Here is a 19,706-nt window from a genome sequence, read left to right as displayed (position 1 = left end):
AATTGCCCAGCTTTTCGATTCACCCCACTTTCCTCTTTAAGAAATACCTAGACCCGAATTTGTACGCACGCGCATAATAAAGGGAGGAATAGGGCTAACCGATGTTAGTATTGAGTATCAACGACCAAACAGCCACGTAGCGAATCCGTCGCTACAGCGAAGCCGAAAGGAGTTCATATCGAAACGTCGCTGTAGCCACCGTGGAGCCAAAAGTCGAATCCGACTGCTATTTCCTGTAACACATTTGTCATATCTTCATGGCAACAGCTAAACAAGGTGGCGGTTGTACGTTCACCTCCTAAATGACGCCACCCCGAGCAGTCTACTTGATACTGTCTGATTGCGTGTTTTTGCACAAACTGTCGACGCGTTGATTTGCCGTGACTCTGTTTATTTAACGCTTACAGGAATTTGCAGTGAAAGAGAGTGATGCAGTGGCTAGAAATTGCCTTAGTGCTGTGTACAGTGAGAAAATGAGCCATCGTCCAGGGGTTGGTAGTCAGTCAAAAAATCGTAGACTGATTCCACAAAAGCTAACTCACTTCTTCGCTAGCTTCCCGGACTCGTATGAGTTCCCCGCTCTCCCCGATTGGCTTCTCCGACGGCCTATGGGGAGTGTATGGTGCGTGCCCAAGTCGCCACAACTGCAACATCGGCACGGCAGTGCGAGAAATACTGGCCGACGTAACCGCATCGAACCTGAATCAAATACCCAGTTTCTTCCGCGAAACCGATCCAGCAGCAAAAAACGAACTGATAAAGTAGCCGATTTAACCTACAAAAATACGTGGTCGTCTTTCTTAAAGACCTCGAAATCAGACCAAGTCACGTTCTTCCCCATCAAAGCTCCGCCATCCATGGTTGAACCAGTCAACGGAAGGCCAAGCGTTCGTTTCAATCAGCGCCGGAGCTGGGATGATACAGCCGTGCTCGATCGCCCGCTTTCTACCGAGAACCGACACCGTAAGCCCCTGAGTTCCAGTCCTGTCCGTCGCCGTCCGTCTTCCATGCGGACTGACTCTAGAAAATATTCCAAACTTGAATCAAAAGCGTTGAGAGAAGCTTGGCTCAATGAAAATGTCTTCCCACAATTTGCAGGCAGCATTTACTCGGCTAGTAGCGCAGCTCTAATGGCTTCAAGCGCGGAAGAACCACCAGCAGCCGTGCGCCATTGTAAGAACTCGGCGTATACCTTGCGGGAATATCTTCGACCATGCCCTGCCATCCCTCCGTACAGGCCGGAAAGACGAAAAGTCGACTCTGTGGAGGCAAACGTCTCGTCTGGAACCACGGATAGTTTTTTCACACCTGGCTCGATGGAGATGAGTGGGACGTCTACTTTGGCCACGACTTCGGGTTCAGTAAACGTCAATGCTACTTCGTCGCCCACAAGTTCCTTTGATTCAATGCAAGCCCGCTATTCAACGCGACCGACCGTACACTCACCTCCGATTCGGTATCAGAGCTCTCGTTTTCAGGACGATAGTTTGGAAACCGCTGAAACGAGCCAATCAGTGGAAGTACAGGTTTCATCAACTTTGACTACTCGCAGCAGCAGCACTTCTATGCAGCCCCACATGTCCAGCGACAGTTCCATGGGTTATCCGCCACTTTTCGCCAACAACAATGCAGCCTCAACAATGGCGCGTGACGTCCTTATCAGGGAAAGAGCCATCTCGTCTGCTAATAGTCGCAAGTCTTGCCTGAAAGAAGCCAATACTAGGAAATCTCGTTCAACCACGTTCAAAGACCCCTCCCGGTTGGAATGGACAAAACGTTATCTATACACGTAAGCACAAATATTTTAAATAACGACTGAGCAACTGACGATTTTCAATGCATTTTGTTTGATATTGTTGGCATTTTGTGTTAAAAAATCAAATTGCGAACTTTGAACCTAGCAGCGATGAATAACTGCGGATGCGAATGGTCGGAAACAGTTGATCATTCAGATTTTATTTGGCTCGTGTTGACTATGAAAGTGGATTTTGTAGGCAGAATAGCAAGGCAGTTGTTGTGTTTTTTCCATTTAATAAAAGTTGTCTCTTACAAGGCTTGCCCCCACAACCAACCGAAACAGTTATCGCCACGATCGGAGTTCATCCATGTCACGCGTCTCCTCATCCGATATGCGCGATTTCCAAGTTTACACCGTCCAGCAGCGGCCGTGGCAGTCCAATCCGGATCTGAGGATGCAGAAGTGGAAACCTAATGCTCTTACGAAAACCAACCTTGGATTTAACTCTTCCTCCGCCGACGATTCCCTTGATGTCCTAGATTTGCTGAAACAAAAAAAGCAATTTTTGAAACAATTGCTCGGAGAGAAGAAGGACGATGAAGATTCATACAGGTCATGTTACCACCGAGCTTTATCACACAATATTTTCGAATTATGTTCATTGGGCCATGTTCAAAAAATATTCATTTCACAACGACATTATTCATGCAGATCATTGAAACGTGAAGCACGTTCGCTGGCCTTGTTACAAAGCGCGACTTTACCCCGTTGTCTGTCTGCCGGTCGCAGTCGTAGCTCAGAGAATTCTGGTCAATATTCGACTGGCTACGGCTCAGACGATCTGGCGAAATGGAAAGCGAACAGTTGTAACAGCGGTCGCAGCATCAAAAAAATAATACCTGATTATAAAAAATCACATGAAATGCTGGCCCGTGAGCTTGATTTTAGGAAGAAACAAAATCTGACCACAACAGCTCGACCATTTATCTTCTCTACCGACAATCTCGTGCCGACAGAAAAAGTTGGATAGCCGAATTTGCAAAAAAATATCCAGTTTCTCTAATTTTCTTTTTCGGTTGCAGTTTTCCTTGGGGTCCGAAGCAGCTCATTGTAACGAGAAGCGTTCGTCGTTTTCCGCTCGTCAAACGCCTCGCAATAAACTAGCGCCATCTTCGGCTAGATTACGTTCACCTGATAAACAACAAAGATCCTGCGTAAAGTTTGATGCCCTCCAGTCCTTCAATTCACCTTTGCAACCTGCAAGTGGCGAAAATAAGGCTTCGGTTCTTCGGCGAAGATTAACAAAGTTAGTACTAATCGCTCCAATAGTTCTCTACAAAGCGCAATATTTTTATTATTTATTATTTTTTTCTTATTTCAGGAAAAAATGTGAAGAACAGCTAGCGAATAGCTGGCAACAACAAGAGCGAGAACGTGAGCGGAGATCTCGTTTGCGTGCCATTCGTCTTGATCCTGCTTGGACAAATGTCCGTGGAGGTGATCAGGCGCTGGAAGACATAGCACACAGGCGCTGCTATAAAGAGGTGGTGGAACGCGAGAGACTTTTACAGTACTACATGGATAAAGAAGAGATGCTGAATCGAGTATGGCAGATGCCTCCTTTGTTTGAGAGACAAGCAATGGTATAAGAAATTTCATCCTCGGAAGAAAATTAAGTATTCTGAATAACTGCATTTTACATTTTTGAAGGATAAGAAAGAGATTCATCCAAGTGGACTTCAAGTGTATCCTGATAGAACATCTGCCACAACATCAAACATGTCGTTCAACCCCACAAGCAACAGATCTTCGAGTGGGGTTAGGAAAAAGACCACGTTCCGAAATAGTCCGAAAACCGAAGAAAGTTTGGACTGTTATATGGCCAGTGAATCACTTCAGCTTTCTCGGCCAAGTACAGCAAAGAGTAGCAGCGATAGGTTTAAAGCACAGCCACGCTTATAAGAGAAATTAAGCTTTTTTTTTATGGGATCCTTAAGTATCGCTTAACAGCCTTTATATACGTAGCCAACTGGAACCCTTTGGTTGCAGTGGATATTTCACTAAAGCACATTATTGACATTTTGCTACTCCATTTTGTTTCCTTCCATCAGTTGAGACCAATTTCTATGTTTGTATCTGTCAAAATAAGCGAGAATCATTCAACTCCGTTTTTCTTGTTCAACATGTACGCATAATGCTTGGGTTTCATAAATTGTTCGTCATCGTTGAAGAACTTTGTGAAAGATACTGTTTGAGTACTACGCGTCACATGTATTAGAGAATTATAATTTACGAAGGTGTTCATACGATAACATTCAACGAAATAGGGTGCCATAATTGTAAAATCTCCTCGGATTTTTAACGAAAAAATGGCACTTTTATTTATAGGGGTAGGCCTAAGTAAAAAAAAAAAAAAAGCCCCGAGTAAAAAAGCGTATTAGAAAATTCATGGAGAGGTAAATGCCGTTTTAAAAGCTGATACATCAGAGGTTTGCTATGAGTGAGGCTGCTACAAGCACATTATTAATTTTTACCAAACAAATGATTAAAGTTTTACATGTTCTTGAATCATTCAGGCAAAGTCAGGCGAAGCCCGGAGGAAGCATTTGCAACACCTTAACCACTTTTTAGATTAAAGATTTATTGCAAGTTCAATTGGTTTCATTACTGATTGTTTATGGTCAGTAATAGTATTGCTATTTGTAATAAACACGCTGTAAGCCATGACGGAAAACAGATTGAAAAGTAGGAAGAGAAATGAATTGTTGTCAACAACCAGTTTAATTGGTTAACTCCATTGCAAGGACGACGTAGGGTACTTTTGGCCATTTGAGGGTTACGTTGATTCTCTTCTACAGTGTTAGTAATTCCAAAAAAAGAACAAGTTTAAGTTGAATGATGTATCATGCAAAACCACGCTGCACCTGGGCTCTCTGATGTTAAAAGAAGACAATGAGCCAGTGAAATTACAAATATGTGGACATTGCCAACCAATTGCCAAGGACATTCATAAAATTCCCAGCTACTAGCGTATCAATGGTACCAATAGGTTTAACAACAGAAAATGTCCTCGCTATAGTTGTACTGCTTGATAATGCAGTGCTAACGATATGTTGCAAAACTCTTCTTCGGTGATCCTTATTGGTTAATTATTTTTTTTAATTAGTGAAAAGGTTTCCATTGCACCCACAGACCGTTGAAACTGAGTTATAAGACCTTATTTCCTCGTCGGCATAATATCATATCGTTGCTATTCCTCGATTTCCGGTTTCGTTGTCGATGAACTAGACTACAGATGGCCTCAGCATCTATATAACTTCACGCAGACTGCCTCTTCGAACAGCGCCCACATAAGTGCACCGTCCAACGCTCAAATGTCGTTGTCGTTATGTTAATGGAGGTAAACATACGCATTTAACATACGAGAATGCGTGATGAGTAAGGGAAACAACGAATGTCACACAAGGAGGTAACAAGTGTCACTGTAAATGTAGCGTTTTATTTTTATGCGACCTAAATAGCCAATTGATTTGTAACGTAACAGTTCCTTCAAAAGTTACGTTATTTAGAAATAAATTATCGTTTTACATTTTCAATGAACGAGATGGTTGAATTTCTTCTTCTTCGTTTCAGCCATGTAATTTATTCCTAGAACATGCGTATGTATGATGGCATATTAAACTAGTATGCGACCAATAATTACGCCCTGTCTTTGTTTTCGTGTTAGGGCAAGTCTTGGCCGAAAACCTGCGCGGTATCGGGACGCTGGACAGGTGCACCGCAGGCGCTATATGTCTCTCGACAAACAGTGGAACATAAAGTTATAAGGCATCCCGATTTCCACATAACTTTTGTTTCTATTTTTTTGTGTGCTTTCTTTTGTTTATCGTTTTCGTTTGTTTTTATAATTCTGTTCTTGTTTTTAAGATCTATATTTATCTGTCTCTCGTAATTCAACCGGGCAATGGCGTCATTCACGAATTAAAAATCCTGTGACATTAAAGAGCATGCGCGGCAGCCGCAGGCTGTAGCTCCATGTATTTCCCCGGCTATTCTCTGTTTCTATAGCAACATGTCTAAGACTGAGCCCAAAACGACGACGACACGACGCCCTTTTACTTGCAAGTCGCCGTCGTTGTCGCCCACTTCCCAAGCGTTAGTTTCACGACAATATTTTTATAATTCCATCTACATGCGGCCGTAGTTACTGTGGTGTGAGCGATTCTCCGATCTCCAGCGAGTTTCGATGTTTATTTTTTTCTCGTTGTGGATTCTTCTCTTTGTTCGTCGTCTTTGTCTTGCTGATGAGTTTTTGTGGTACAGCAACTTCGTCGCGTTCATCGTAGCCCTGCTGCTAATGTGCTTTCCATATGTGTCGATCAGTGCACGTTGTCTCGGCCGTCTGTCTCGACAAACTCAGTCTGACGTTCGAATCGAAAGGTGAGGAAAAAACTGAAATCCCTTTCTTTTCTTTTCTTGTTTTCACTATTATTTTCGAAGTCATTTAGAATTCACCAAGTGCTGTGTACTTTACTGCGATCTTGTACGTTAGAGGGTATTCTTGGAGCGTATACCGCTAACGTTAGACAGCAACTCAATAATTTTTTTTCTTCATGTTCTCCGATCGATACGCATTTTGGTTCGCGTTCGTGCAGTGCGTCCATTAACCTGTGTCCGGTGGTCCATCATGTCAATAAAAACATCATTGAACTGAGAGACTGGGGGGGGGGGGGGGGGATCCTCACTACCTTGGTTCGTTTGTCTCTTCTGTTTACGCATTCGGCCATAGGGATACCAGAAATGTGTCTGAACATGTGAAACCCAAACATGTTCTAGATTTCCTTGCAAAATTTCAGATCTATTATCGAATTGTACAAGTAGAGCATGTACACGATTTATGATTCGACTGGTGGTTGAACGCTGTACAGGTGCCATCTGCTACGTTTATAAATGTGACGCTAACCTAGTGTTTTGGATTGGCCGGGATGCGAGACGTCGAACAGGAATAGAGTTTCCCGACGACGATAGTCTATCACATTATGCTTGGTGGGGGTGTGCGGAAGTTTGGCTGGTTCTCGGGCGCAGAGGAAAAGGAGAAGACAAGGAGAAGAGAGAGAGAGAATGAGCGAGAGAGAGAGAGAGAGAGAGAGAGAGAAAGAGAGAGAGAAAGAGAGAGAGAGAGAGAGAGAGCGGAGACGAAAAAGAGTAGGAAAGTAGGAATGAGAGACACCAAGACAGCGCGCGCGTGTGTGTGTGTGTGTATGTTACGAACGAAAATCAATAGGTGGGGCCACCTACATACTCATGGCAGTGATAGAGAGGGGACTCGGCTGCTAGACGTGGTCTTGGCCAAGCGGTTTTGCACTATAATTCCATCTTCTCCTGCTTTCTCGTGGCTCTCGGCGCACTGCTTGCCTGCTGCTTAGCTGTAAGAATACCACCTTAATGCGACGCTTGCGTAAAATATGTGCATGCCATAAAAATGAACATGACTAAGAATTGACAGCTGTCTGTCCCAGAAGGAAACGTTGAATAACAAATTAACGCCTAAGAATCTTGAAAATGTGCTGCAAACAAGATGATTGAAAACAAGAAAACGCATTTGGCGTTATGTTAAGGTCAGCTGCCATTTTTCGACCTTGTAGTTGAAATATTAGTCTCCGTATATCAATAGAGCTTTTTGATGTGAGCTGGTTTATGTTCGAAACATCGAGGGGCATTAAATAATCAATGATTGGACGATGTTATTGCTGGCCTACTCACGGCATAGGGCGTGTCGTTTGGAGAACTAGCCTCCTTTCACTTGTGCGTGACGTTTGGTTTTCTATTCCGCAGCCCCACTCTATCCGGCAACGACAGGACCCGCTGTTTTCCCTTATAACTATTTATAAATGACGCATGAACATCAAATAACGAAAGGAATTCCACCGCGGTCCATGTAGCTATCATGTCCGATAATGTAACATTTGACAAAATGTCCCATTCCGAAAACTTCGATCGATCGGCATTTGATCATCGGATGTTGCTGCATCCTGCCGAAATATCATCCAACCTAAATTATTTGAGTTGGTTACATGGAAGCCCCCACTATAAAATGTTCAAACGCTTAGCGCCATCTGCGCCAAATAAAAAAACCTATACAAACTTTCATGCGTGATTGGTCAACTATCATGGTGTCCCCAAAATCGGAAGCAAGCGTAGAAGGACACATGTATCTACCAGAAAGAAACCCAATTTGGAAAGCTGAAGTGAAAACAACTGCTTTACCTTTGTAACAGCGGTGTGGAATGAACAAATTTTAATGCAGGGTTGTTGATTTTTAAATTGTTTTTTATCTTTGAAAAAAAAATTGTCGAAATTCCTTAGATTTGGCCTTTAAACGTAAATCGACCAACCATGAGATTTCATTAGTTGCCCTTCATCTATCTTTTTTTTTGTTTGTTTTGTTTTGTTTTTAATTTTTGGTGTAGAAAGTGACAGTTGTTTTGTTATAATATTTTTCCGCCTGTTGATTACATCCTACCAATTCACTTATACCAACAAGCTGCTCACGGTCCCTTACTCTTAACATTGGCATTTTCAAACGGGTCGAAATTCGAAGCAAAATTGCAAATTTTTTTTTTGTAACGTTGAAACTCGATGCACTCGTGTGGCTGCCCGTACTTATTCGCACCCTATATTGCAGTGCATACCGGGCTGTACTTGGGAATGGCCACGAAAAGGGTATAAGATCAATGAAGCTTTATTTATTGCATGTTGCCAAAAAGTAATGGTGATGGCGTTGATCCAGTAAAGCAAAAAGCTCAGGCCGCACAATTGTGATAAGGTGGTTTACATGGGCGAGTCAAATGTCCACCTCTATTCCCCCAATCTCTTTCCTTCCCCCATGAAGAAAGAAAAAATCCCCTATGACGCACGGACGTACTACGCACGCACAGGCGTCCTCGTCGACACTAACAGCATGCGCCACTCTCTGCATTTTTATCCATTCCCTGCCTTTCTCGGCTATTGACGACAACCGAAAAAAAAATAAATAAATAAAATATTTAATATCGAATATCAACACGTTTTGCGAAAGTCTATCGTACGCTTCGTTTCTTCCTACTAAAAAAGAAAACAGAAGAACAACTAGTGTATGATACACGTGGAACAAAACAGAGGCCCTAGACCAACACCGTTGCTCTTTCTCTAGTGATGCGGTGAGAGTTCATACGCACTCGGTTAATTTCTTTTTTCCCGTGTTGTTGTTACCTTTCTTTCTAATGACTTGTAAGCTTGCTTGAACCGTACAATATATATATATATATAGCTATATGTGCGCAGCAACGAACATCGATTTAAAAAACGGGGCGGCGGGTGGGGGGCGTGATCACCTCCGTAGTCGGCTTTAAGTATCGCGATTGCTGCAGGTCGTAAGCGCATCTAGAATCAAAATATAATTAGTGTAAAGTGCCGGTAAACTAATTTAGCTAGTTGATAAAAGTGTTCATCATTTCCGCCTACTGTTGGCGCTTACCCGTTCTGTACTAAAATAATGTTTTTTACTCTGACACTAGGAAGGGTGCGGATTAGAGCGTAAACAAGATCTTGATTCGCTCGTAACCGTCGTTGCTGTCATCGTGTTTGTTATGCCTATTGAACAAATGGATCTAGAAGGAGACAACATTTAAACCATCAGCATTTGAAATCTACGACGGTACCGTCCAAGGACGCAAAGAGGATCAACGTCGTTTTGAGATTCCATTGGCACTGGATTCTGCATATTATGGTCGTTGGGATTGGCGCCCCTCCGATTGGAATGTCCCCGCATCTTCCTGACCACGCAATGGAAAATCGCAGTAGCTGCCCGTCCGGCCTTGTCGCAGGTGAGTCTTTCATGTTATTTGTTATTTACTGTTGTTGCGTCATGTACACTTCGAGGACGCCTAGCGCTGAATACTAGTCGATATCGATGCACGTGTCTTACGTGTTTCGTTTTCACTCATATTCAGAATAATTTGATGTGGGATAGCATTTCTTTCGTATACGAATCAGTAACGCGACAAATATGATCTTTGCGCTTTTGATCACGTGATTATACTGTACGTAAAATGCGTTAAGAAAATGTATTGTATCTCTCTGGGTATTGCTTTTGCTCTGCCCAGGCACTCTGCGGAAAGCATGCAAGAATTGCGTTAACTATACACCGGGACAAGTTCCTTATTCCACGCTAAGGGTTACACACTGCTATTGGGGAAAATGTTGAAAATAATCATTAAATATTACAGGAATCAGGTCAGCATATGTTTCCTTGCTTGTTTCTTTTCTGATGGGTTGATAACCCCAGCACAAATTGTTACGATTGCCGAATTTTAACCATTCAGGTCCGAATTTCTTGTTTATGCTAAAGAATCAATAACTTGGCTCGAAATCCCAGCATTTTCAAAGTCCATTAAGTTAGCGTGAGCTTTATCATTTTAGCTCAAAATTCACAGATGGTTTTGAGATTCAAACGGATTCTTGACCGATTGTACGGCTTTAAAATCGGTTGCCACCCATCCCGGTAAATAGATTGAAGTTTTGAATCTCTCTGGAATGTTTACATTTTGAAAGAAAAACGGTCGAAAGCCATAACTGGAGATTGTTTTTTTCTAAAAAGCATTTCCCATTTTACTGTGACTTGCCGATGCTTCAAATGTAATGCTTACTATCCAGCTCAACGAAAGATCCTAGTGTCTGTGCGGTAGAAATGCTAGTGAAACGTATATCATTGCGTTTACGAGCTGTTCAGTTTGTCGCGCAGACGTCGGATTGTAGGACTACATGCCAGTAGAACTACGGGTGTTGCAGCCCGCCAACATGCGTTGTAAGACACCAAATGTTTTCCAGTAAGGCTTTCTGTCTCACACCCATGGCCGGCAGGCTCCGCCTTCGATATGAGAGGTTACCTCCTGCCCTCTTTGTTTTCTTGTTTTGTTGGACTGCTTTTTGATTTCTATAGTACATTATTTATTCATGACGATCGTATTCACAATTCTGCCCGATTTGTCATACGACAGCATTTCTGTTTGATCATAAGCCCTTGAGAGTTACTTGATCGACGAGGTCGCTTACGACTGTAGTAGTCGCTGTTCCGACGTACGCGACTAGACATCTTCAGTGTCTCCGCGTAAAAATCATTTTCATAGTGTCGCTTACCATTGAAATATTAGTGTCCGCCCTGTCCTTCTGTTGGGTATTTGAATCAAGCTGATTCCATGTTTCCATTGTAAAAACAAAACAAAAAAACAAGCAAACATCTGATAATAAATCACAAAAAAATCCCAGCCAATGGGTTTTTATCGAAACAACCGGCGGCCTAGCAAGCTAGCCTTTGTTAATCGCTTCATCAGAAAAACGAGTGCGTTCTCAATTGTGAATCGGGAACATCACGATAAATCGCTGACAATCTTGCGTCGTCCGTTACTACCATTCCTACGTCCGTGGGGCGGCTGGACAAAGCACAGTTGCTGTTCCACAGGTATACAGTACCTACATAAATACATTCAAACGCGCAGGAAAAAGTAATGCTAACCAATAAAAGCGCACTCATGCCAACGTGATACTAGGAAGTAGTACGCTGTTGGGCCATTAACGTGTCTTTTTGTTTTTGTTTCTTTGTTCCGTCTGAAGCCACCTGTTGTACCTGCTAAAACAGATTTATACCGAAAACAGTTCAACTCGGCCATTTTGCGCTTTAACTTCATTCCTTCTCTTTTTACGAATAAATTCAGAATGTAACACGTCTAAGATGTCGTCTGGAGTCACCGTATCATCGGCGCCCTCCACCGAAAATAGCAGCTCAGGTCTCGCTGGTGTCGGAGTAAGTAGCGGGATACTCCTGGATGCTGAAGACCGTTCCAGTACGTCGCCCAGTTTACCATCTCTGTTTGGACTTTCATTGAGAATCCGATCAGCTTCATTGCCGTCCCTCATCGAACTCTGCATTACCTGTTTTGGTATAGTTTGATACGTGACTGTCCCCCCCCCCCATAAATTATGATATTAATCACAAATCGAACAAGGCAGACGACGACGGTGGTGTACTGGAATCTGCCGCTAACTATCCCAACATCTTCTTCTTGATGCACAAGTGGTTCACCACATCCGAATCCCTGGCCAACGACTTATGGCGCTTATTTGAATCAGGAAAGCCGTCTTATCATGCGGACTATCAGAGTCTCCTCGCCATAGTTCAACAGAGTACCAGAACGGACGCGAACGGGAGCCAGGAAACTGGCCCGTCTTCTCGTCCGTCGAGCGTTATACTGTCGCGAAAACAGGTAACATCTTGAGACCTTGCTCGCGCAAATGGAAAACATCCGTCGAGTTCGTCTTTGGCGAAAAAAAAAGTATTTATTTGCTCGATCCAATGTTTTGACAGGATGATTACAATGGGAATTTAGGACTGAGAAGTCCGTCTCTGATGCGGGCAGCCAACGGCCGTTCTAATTCAGTCCTTATCCCGCGGCCGGCGTGCATTGGCGCCGATGACGATAACTATTTCAGCTATCATTATAGCAAGCTAAGTGCCATGGCAGCCGACAGCGTCGACATGTCCAACCAATTAGGTGAAAAATCCAGTACGTCGGAGAAAAGTCAAATGGACATCACGCGGGCGAGTGATCAGTGTCCAGCACTCGGCCAGTGCAAGCACGACCATCTGGCGTCGTGTCAGATCTACAAATTCCGACGCTCCGTCTGCTATGCCGTCCGCTTCTGGATTCGACAATTCCCCGTTCATTTTGACTTGGACGCCAAGCTGTCGGCTCTCATCAAAGATTGGCAGCGTTGGCTAGCCGTCGACGATCGGTCCGGCTACCAAGAACTGGCTTCGCTCATCGATCTCGGTTGTCTACCATCCTACGACTGGATTCGCAACATCTCGGTCCGCGATCCCAGCGTCAAACATTGCCGCAAAGTCTCCCTCGTCTTCAACCACTTGGAGCCTTCTGAACTGGCCAAACACTTAACCTACTTGGAGCATCGCATCATGAGGCGAATTAGTGTAAGTATAAATCTGTTCTTATGCTAGTTTAGAGTTTGTTCATTTTCCTTTGAGCCACGGAACGGTATGCGCTGCCAGTTAAAAATATTTCAAGGCCTCACTTATTATATGGTGAGAGAGAGGGTCGCAATTATGCTTGCGACGCAATATGTTGGTTCCGCCTTGCCTGCTTGCGTCCATGTGCAGTGCGATGCACTGTATAATAGACTAACGGGCGTAAAGGCGTGAACCTTTCAACACGGAAATCCCTTACTTTCCTTGGAGGTCACACCTCTATTTCCGCTGTGATCGACCAGTCCAAAATCGTTTCCTTTTTTTGTTCTATTGAGACGGAAGAAAAACAACATCAGCGCTGGGGTCGGTGGAAATGGTTGGCCACCATTTCCTCATTCGCAATTGGGTTAAGCGGGCGCGGCTGTGCGCGTCTAAACTTCAAAAGAAACTCATACGGGATACAATGACATGACCATCTCCATAGATGTCGATAATCAAAACTAAAGCATTCTAAAAGGAACACATTCGTTGAATAAGAACCAAGCATTAAGTGCGCCTTTCAGTTAATACTTGGACTTTGTGTAACGTGACGGGGGCCAAGCTCATTTATCTTTTAACTTAATGAAACAGTTTCAGGATTACAAGCAGTACGCCGTTACGGGTTCACTAAGCGATAACCCTCGTTTAGAACGGTCGGTCAACTTGTTCAATGGCCTCACTCAATGGGTTCAGTGTATGGTCTTAAGTCGGAGCACACCTCAGCAACGAGCCGAAGTCGTTGTTAAACTCATTGACGTCACCAAGGTAAAGAAAACGAAAGAAAGAGAGACATGACAATGCCGTTTACATTTATCTATTGTATCGCACTGCTGTTGTAGAAACTGAAGGAGCTTCGAAACTTCAACTCGCTGATGGCTGTCGTTGGCGGACTGAGTCATAGCTCCTTGGCTCGTTTAAGTCGGACATCGTCGCGCGTTCCAGCCGACTCGCAACGATCGCTCGCCGAACTGACCGAATTTCTGTCCTCTTCTTCCAATTTCTCCAATTACCGGCGAGCACTTCAAGAATGCAAAGGCTTCAAGATTCCCATTTTGTAATAATGATGACCTAAATAATTATGTCATACACACTTTAATAGTGCCGTAGACGCGACTGCTACGACGAAATGTCGTTGACGGAGTGCAAAATAATCATTAATACGTTTATTTATTCCTTTTTTTTTTCGATCGTCATTATTTGTTACGCGTTTTGACAGAGGCGTGCATATGAAGGACCTCATCTCTCTCCATGTTGCCCTTTCGGATTCACTGGAAGGCGGCCTCATAAACTTTCGTAAAATGGCGCAACTATCGCTCATTTTTCAAGAGCTCCAGGAATTACAGAATGCTACGCCACCTACGGGAGCTAATATAGATCTCGTCAATACCTTAAGGGTAACAGTCTTGCCAATTATGATTAAACCATCGAAATGTGCATAATCGCTTGGGCCACAATTGATAGGTTTCTCTGGAATTAGCCTATACCGAGGATGAAATTTATGAACTGTCATTGGCAAGGGAGCCTAGAGATTCATTGTCCGTAAGTATTTGATTACATGATTTGAATCATATCAATAAGTTTTATGATGTTCACTATTCATTATGTATTAGCCTCAGTCTTCTCCTACCCGACCATCGCTCCTGAGCGACTGGCCTACCACAGGACAAGCAAATCAAACGCAAACATCTCTAACACCCAACACGGCCGTCAGTCTGGTTCCAGTAAGTGTCTACATGCAAAATGGCTCGGATCATCTCAAAGAGCCCGTGTTCATTGTCACCTTTATTTGATTGTTTTCAGCACGACACATCCCGTTCATCGTCCATCTCTTCACCGCATACGATTTCGTTGTCACTGTCGTTACCAGCTGAGCCGTTGCCGCAACGGTTGAATTCAACTAGTAGCGATAACGAACAGGACGCCTTGGGTGGCGGTTTGGGCGCTGCGGAACGGAAAAAAACGCTCGAAGAACGAATGAACGACATGGTCGACGCAGTTTTCGGCCAACCCAAACATGAGCTGCTCAAACTCATCCAGCGTTCCCCTCCATCTGGGAATCCGATCGCGTCTTGCGTGGGAACAACTGATGAACCGCCCCAGCCGCAACAACAGCAGCCGAATGGGATGACGGACGATGACCGCCAATCCCGACACGATTTTCAAGAAACGAATTCCTTCAGACCGTGTACTTGTGCTCATTGTAACGGATTGGTAATAACGCTTAGTGGCTTGCTACCAACAGCTTTCATTACTTTGCTGTGATCTGTTGCGTTTGCTTGTATACACAGTTATGGGGACCATTACGCCAAGGATACAAATGTCGCGAATGCGGCCTCACTGCACACAAGATGTGCAAGGACGTTATGAATGTTACGTGCCGACCTAAAAGCCTCATCACAAGTCCTTTCACAGGTACTATATTCATTTATATTCAGGCTGTATACAGTTCTAACAACCACAAAGCAAGTGGTAACATATAAAAGCCACGTTGCGTGCAACAACAGGTGGGGTGCTGAATCGCTTCGTACAAAGCAAAGAAAACCATAACAATGGCGGGCATCTGTAAGACATGAAAAAACAAAACAAATTAAAAATAATGCTTTAGAAGAATTCATCATTCTGTTTATCAATATTTTAGAATTGTTTTCTATTATTAATCTAATTAGATTGTTGATTCATAAATAATAACTGCACATTTGCTTAACAGATGCATTTCAAAGTGGTTCGGGGAGAACTCGGTTCAGGCGCCGGAAGAAGTTGAACAGCCATTCGGACGTAGACAGCTTGGAAAGCGGATTGTTAGCCATGGATTGCTCCTGTGATCTAAGTTGCCAATCACCGTGTAGTCGTCGATCCAGCATGAGTATGCTTCATCATCAGCAAGGATCTTGTGATACGTCGGAGTTCGGTCATCAGGGTAGGCTGTTCTTATCGGATTAAATACCTGTGACACATTGTCCTACGTAAATCTTTCACATTTGGAAATCAGAAATTTGAAAAAAAAGTCCTCTGCCTTTCAACCTTCTTTAATGAAAAATTCTTTTTTTTTTATTCTACGCCATGCCAAAAGTTAGTCAACTCTCAATGTCTCAAGGCTGTCAACTTCAAAATCTCGCTTAAACGTCTTGCAACATAGATATGCTACTGGAATTTCATTTCTCACGTTGTCAATATGTTGAACCCTTGATAAACAGCAATATCATATAATGTAGAGTATTCACGACGTCTGTGGAAGGATGATCTAAATTGTATCATCGATTACAAACCGTAGCGCCGAGTTCGCAGAACGAATATGCTTCCAAGGAAATACTTACCTTTTGGCAAGGCTTTCTGAAATAGATGGCGAAGATTAACTCTTGCAGCTTTTCCTTGGCGTGGCACTTATTCCATCCATCACCACCCACTCGAGTCAGACGGAAATGCTCTCATGGTCTTGATGTTGTCCAAACTTTACTTTCAAAATTTCGTTATTGAATTAAATTTTGCAACAACGACCTTGTAATAGATGTGTAAAGAAGTCAATATGACTATCTATATAATAAGCAATGTTTTCTATCATTCTAACATTGCTATACTTCACCAGCGAAATTAGTTCTTTGATACATTTTTCAAGCAAATTATTGAAACTAGTCAATAAGAAAACCCAGTAACAGTCTCGTGCCCTACCATTACCCGCAAACAAAATTTTGATGAAGGTGTTTAGTATGCCTGTAGCCCCGAAAATGTCTACACATACCAGCTTACATAACTCTTAACAAAACCTGCATTAAAGGTCGGAGAAGATTAGCAAATTGTTGTATTCCACTGACCACGTTGCAGCGAACCTAGTGACACCGTTTGTGTGTAGCATTGCGCCATCAAACGTTAGCATAGATACGTTGTTCTCACACTGATCGTGCGCAAAACACAAGTAAGGCAACGTACTGATTTAACGAATTTTTCTTTCATTTGAATTTGACAGGGGACAAGTCAGTGCTCAGCGGAGCGCTGGCGACCGCTGGAGCTGGTGGTGAATCAAGCCCGGCACTTACTTCCCGCAGTCAATTGTTCCGCAGCCCGAAGCGACGCAGTTTGATAGCGACAAATAATCCAGCTGCAGCGGCCATGGCAGCAGCGACAAGTCCAATGCCAATCCGCCAACGCAAATCATCGCTCTCCTTCACAAGCCCTTGCCGAAGCTTTCCAGGTACACATTTCAAAACCTACGCGCCTTATAAAAATCAAGGCAAAGTGTAAGCGCTTTTAAAATACGTTCCCTGGCAGCTGAGAAGTTAACCTTTCACCCACGTATTCTTAATGAATAACTCCTTTTTTCAAAGACCCTGTTTTCACGATTTTTGTTGCCACGCCATGTAATGAAATTGACTGAATGATTGACTTATTGGCACCAGACTTATTTAATTGATGATTCCGTAGGAACCAATCCTTCTGTTGAAGTTCAGCCATCACTGACGTTGCGCTCTTCGTTATCTGCGTCCCCGCGGAGGAAGATAAGCGATACGCTGCATTTCCTTGGATCTCCTTCTTCGTCGTCGCCCACGTCCTCGTCTTGCCCGTGTCACGGGCATCACTTATGATAGAAGTAGGTGATTTATAAAACAGTGGGTATAGAAATGAAAAAGGAAAAAAAACCAAAACAAGAAAACAAGAGGCATAAGTTGAAAAGCAGGGAAATTGAAATTACTCCGCCAAGGAGCGCACGTGTTGCGCCGAGCACTTTACCGGAATCAATAGAAATGACGTGACGTAATTGATGCATCCTCTCTCCTACGCTACTTGTATGGGTTGTCTGCAGTGATGACTGTTTGTCTTCATATCCAACTGATCTGACATTTCCTTATTCTCTGCCCGAATGAATATCAACAATGTTGTTCCTGTTGCGTATATTCTGAATTGTTGTTCGTTTTCCCCTTGTTCATACCGCGGAAGCCTAAAGAATCCCACATATATTCTAGAAGAATGTCTTCTACTAATGGCAAAATTGTCACGATGGTTGTGATGCATGTTATGCCATGATGCGTCCTACGTTGTGACGCGTCGCTTTGAATGCAATTAAGATTTCCTGATAATTTGTGCTATCTTTTTGCGGCAGTTCAAACGGCAATGCGATCTGTTGGAACTCGTCGTTGAAACTCTTTCCTGTACACACAAACACGCCATTTTTTTTAACGAAACAGCCATTCGCGCTAGCCAAGCGATTTTTGTCCGCTACACCTTACACCAAATAATGCTTAGTCTTTCTGTGAAAAACATATTCACCTCCCCTCGTCTCCCAGAAAAAATTGTTTTTGAGTTATAGATGATCCCGTCACTCGAAGCCAGCAGTCATCTTTCGTTCATATTTCAACCTTTACCCATAGCTTTCTTTGGTTTTGTCCAGTAGTAGTTAGTACAGCTTAGCATCACACATAACCCACACAAGCAAACGTATTTCTAGATTCCCAGGTTCACGAAAACCTGATACAAACACAAAGATATCAAGATGGTAAACAAAAAAGATGACGAAACAAAGTCGAGAGGCAAATTAAGCCGAAAATTAGAGATTCTCTATTGACCGTTATACTTTATATCATCCCAAATGAGACTATCATCATATCTACCGCTTCGTTAGAAAAATACTATTCTGTACGATAGGTGCCTTTCACTGACTTTAGATCCGAGTTACGAGACTACATTTTGAACCCATTCACAAGGCAGCAGGCCAACAGCGATTGGGCTCCCGAACCAAATCGTTTTTTTTTTTGTCATTTCAAATGAATTATCTACGTATCTAAACAACACAACACACGCATAAAAGAAAAAGAAAAAACAAACAAAAAAAAACAAAAAACAAACGCGAACAATGATATGTATGTCACAATGCTTTGGGTATGTTCAGTGCATTAATTATGTTGAAACCATATCTGTATGGACATGCCGTTGCTACCGTGAACGATCAGTCACCGTGCCCATATCCTCGTCGTCGTGTACGAAACGATTTCCGTGCAATTTGTCCAAATCGTGTAAATGTTGTGAATCGTGTAGCTACACACAATTGTTAGTGAATGCATTCCGCGGCTACCCCCCTCTCTCTCTATGATTCCTTGACAATGAAACAAGAAAACAAAAACAAATCAATACTACTACCTTTCACCTTTTCTACGGGTATATTACATTACATATAGTTGACGATATATACACATATATATATATATATATATATAACATATATGCAGAATTTTACATGATACCAAAGAATGTGTTTCGTTTCGTTAAACTACATTTTATGATTGGGCTTGATTGTTTGTTGTTAATTAACAACCAATCCAAATGATTTTCATGCTCTGTGTAACGCCGATCACTAGTTCCATGTCAGATCGATCATTTTCATTTTATTTTTTTTTTTTCTGTCTCTACTCACCTACCTGTTTCTTTTCTGGATGATAAATATACGCCACCAACGTGTAAGCGAATTCAGTTTAAAGGTAAGTTATGATTATGTAAACATCGAAATCCCCAATGGAGTTAAACGCACAAGTAGCGCAATTCAGATGGAAACAATTTCACTTGAGTCGGAGAACAGACAAACAATATCACTTAAGAAAACAAAACAATAAAAAAAAATATATATTGAGAAGGTAAAACGTCTAGGTGAACGTTTTCAACATCTAGAACATTGCGTGCAGCAATATCCTCTTCTCTACGGCTGTTTTTTCTCTACCTTTTTTGGCTAGAACGTGAAGAAAGGGCTAGAGGAATTTGTAATCTCGCAAGTATTTGTTCAATTTTGGTTTTTATTTTTTTATTATTCTTTTTTATTTGATTTTCTTTTTCTGTACAAGCTTATTAAACATTTTTTTTTTGACATCCCATCTCGTCGTTCGGCAAACAAGCTTTACAAGTTAACATCTCACCAAATTATAGGCTGGC

General features: G+C 42.7%; 2 protein-coding genes across 3 annotated transcripts; both read left to right on the top strand.

The window, feature by feature from the left end:
* Positions 1 to 514: 514 nt before the first annotated feature.
* Positions 515 to 3,836, top strand: LOC130693024 (uncharacterized). Its single transcript, XM_057516121.2, has 6 exons — positions 515 to 1,789; positions 2,054 to 2,350; positions 2,450 to 2,759; positions 2,821 to 3,044; positions 3,120 to 3,381; positions 3,449 to 3,836. The coding sequence occupies exons 1-6, from the start codon at positions 609 to 611 to the stop codon at positions 3,698 to 3,700; spliced, it is 2,526 nt and encodes an 841-aa protein (XP_057372104.1). The 5' UTR covers positions 515 to 608; the 3' UTR covers positions 3,701 to 3,836.
* Positions 3,837 to 5,813: 1,977 nt separating this feature from the next.
* Positions 5,814 to 19,190, top strand: LOC130693022 (uncharacterized). 2 transcript variants are annotated; one of them, XM_059494506.1, is made up of 15 exons: positions 5,814 to 6,178; positions 9,299 to 9,603; positions 11,491 to 11,715; positions 11,786 to 12,039; positions 12,141 to 12,764; positions 13,389 to 13,562; positions 13,637 to 13,851; positions 14,014 to 14,191; positions 14,259 to 14,336; positions 14,408 to 14,518; positions 14,598 to 15,008; positions 15,086 to 15,209; positions 15,505 to 15,714; positions 16,759 to 16,983; positions 17,214 to 19,190. In XM_059494506.1, exons 2-15 carry the CDS (start codon positions 9,504 to 9,506, stop codon positions 17,372 to 17,374), a joined length of 3,090 nt encoding a protein of 1,029 aa, XP_059350489.1. In that variant the 5' UTR covers positions 5,814 to 6,178; positions 9,299 to 9,503; the 3' UTR covers positions 17,375 to 19,190. The 2 variants fall into 2 exon arrangements, with proteins under 2 accessions (XP_059350489.1, XP_057372102.2); XM_057516119.2 differs by having other exon boundaries at positions 9,295 to 9,603.
* Positions 19,191 to 19,706: the final 516 nt, after the last annotated feature.

Source organism: Daphnia carinata, chromosome 3 (genome assembly GCF_022539665.2).
Source record: "Daphnia carinata strain CSIRO-1 chromosome 3, CSIRO_AGI_Dcar_HiC_V3, whole genome shotgun sequence".
In the NCBI taxonomy this organism is placed as follows: Eukaryota; Metazoa; Arthropoda; class Branchiopoda; order Diplostraca; family Daphniidae; genus Daphnia; species Daphnia carinata.
This window is presented reverse-complemented; position numbering and strand designations above follow the sequence as displayed.

Coding starts and splice junctions, on each gene's coding strand:
- LOC130693024 (XM_057516121.2), top strand. CDS start 609: ATGGGGAGTGTATGGTGCGTGCCCAAGTCGCCACAACTGCAACATCGG. Junction 1,790..2,053: donor ACAAAACGTTATCTATACAC/GTAAGCACAAAT, acceptor GTCTCTTACAAG/GCTTGCCCCCACAACCAACC. Junction 2,351..2,449: donor GACGATGAAGATTCATACAG/GTCATGTTACCA, acceptor TTATTCATGCAG/ATCATTGAAACGTGAAGCAC.
- LOC130693022 (XM_059494506.1), top strand. CDS start 9,504: ATGGTCGTTGGGATTGGCGCCCCTCCGATTGGAATGTCCCCGCATCTT. Junction 13,563..13,636: donor AACTCATTGACGTCACCAAG/GTAAAGAAAACG, acceptor CTGCTGTTGTAG/AAACTGAAGGAGCTTCGAAA. Junction 14,519..14,597: donor CGGCCGTCAGTCTGGTTCCA/GTAAGTGTCTAC, acceptor GATTGTTTTCAG/CACGACACATCCCGTTCATC.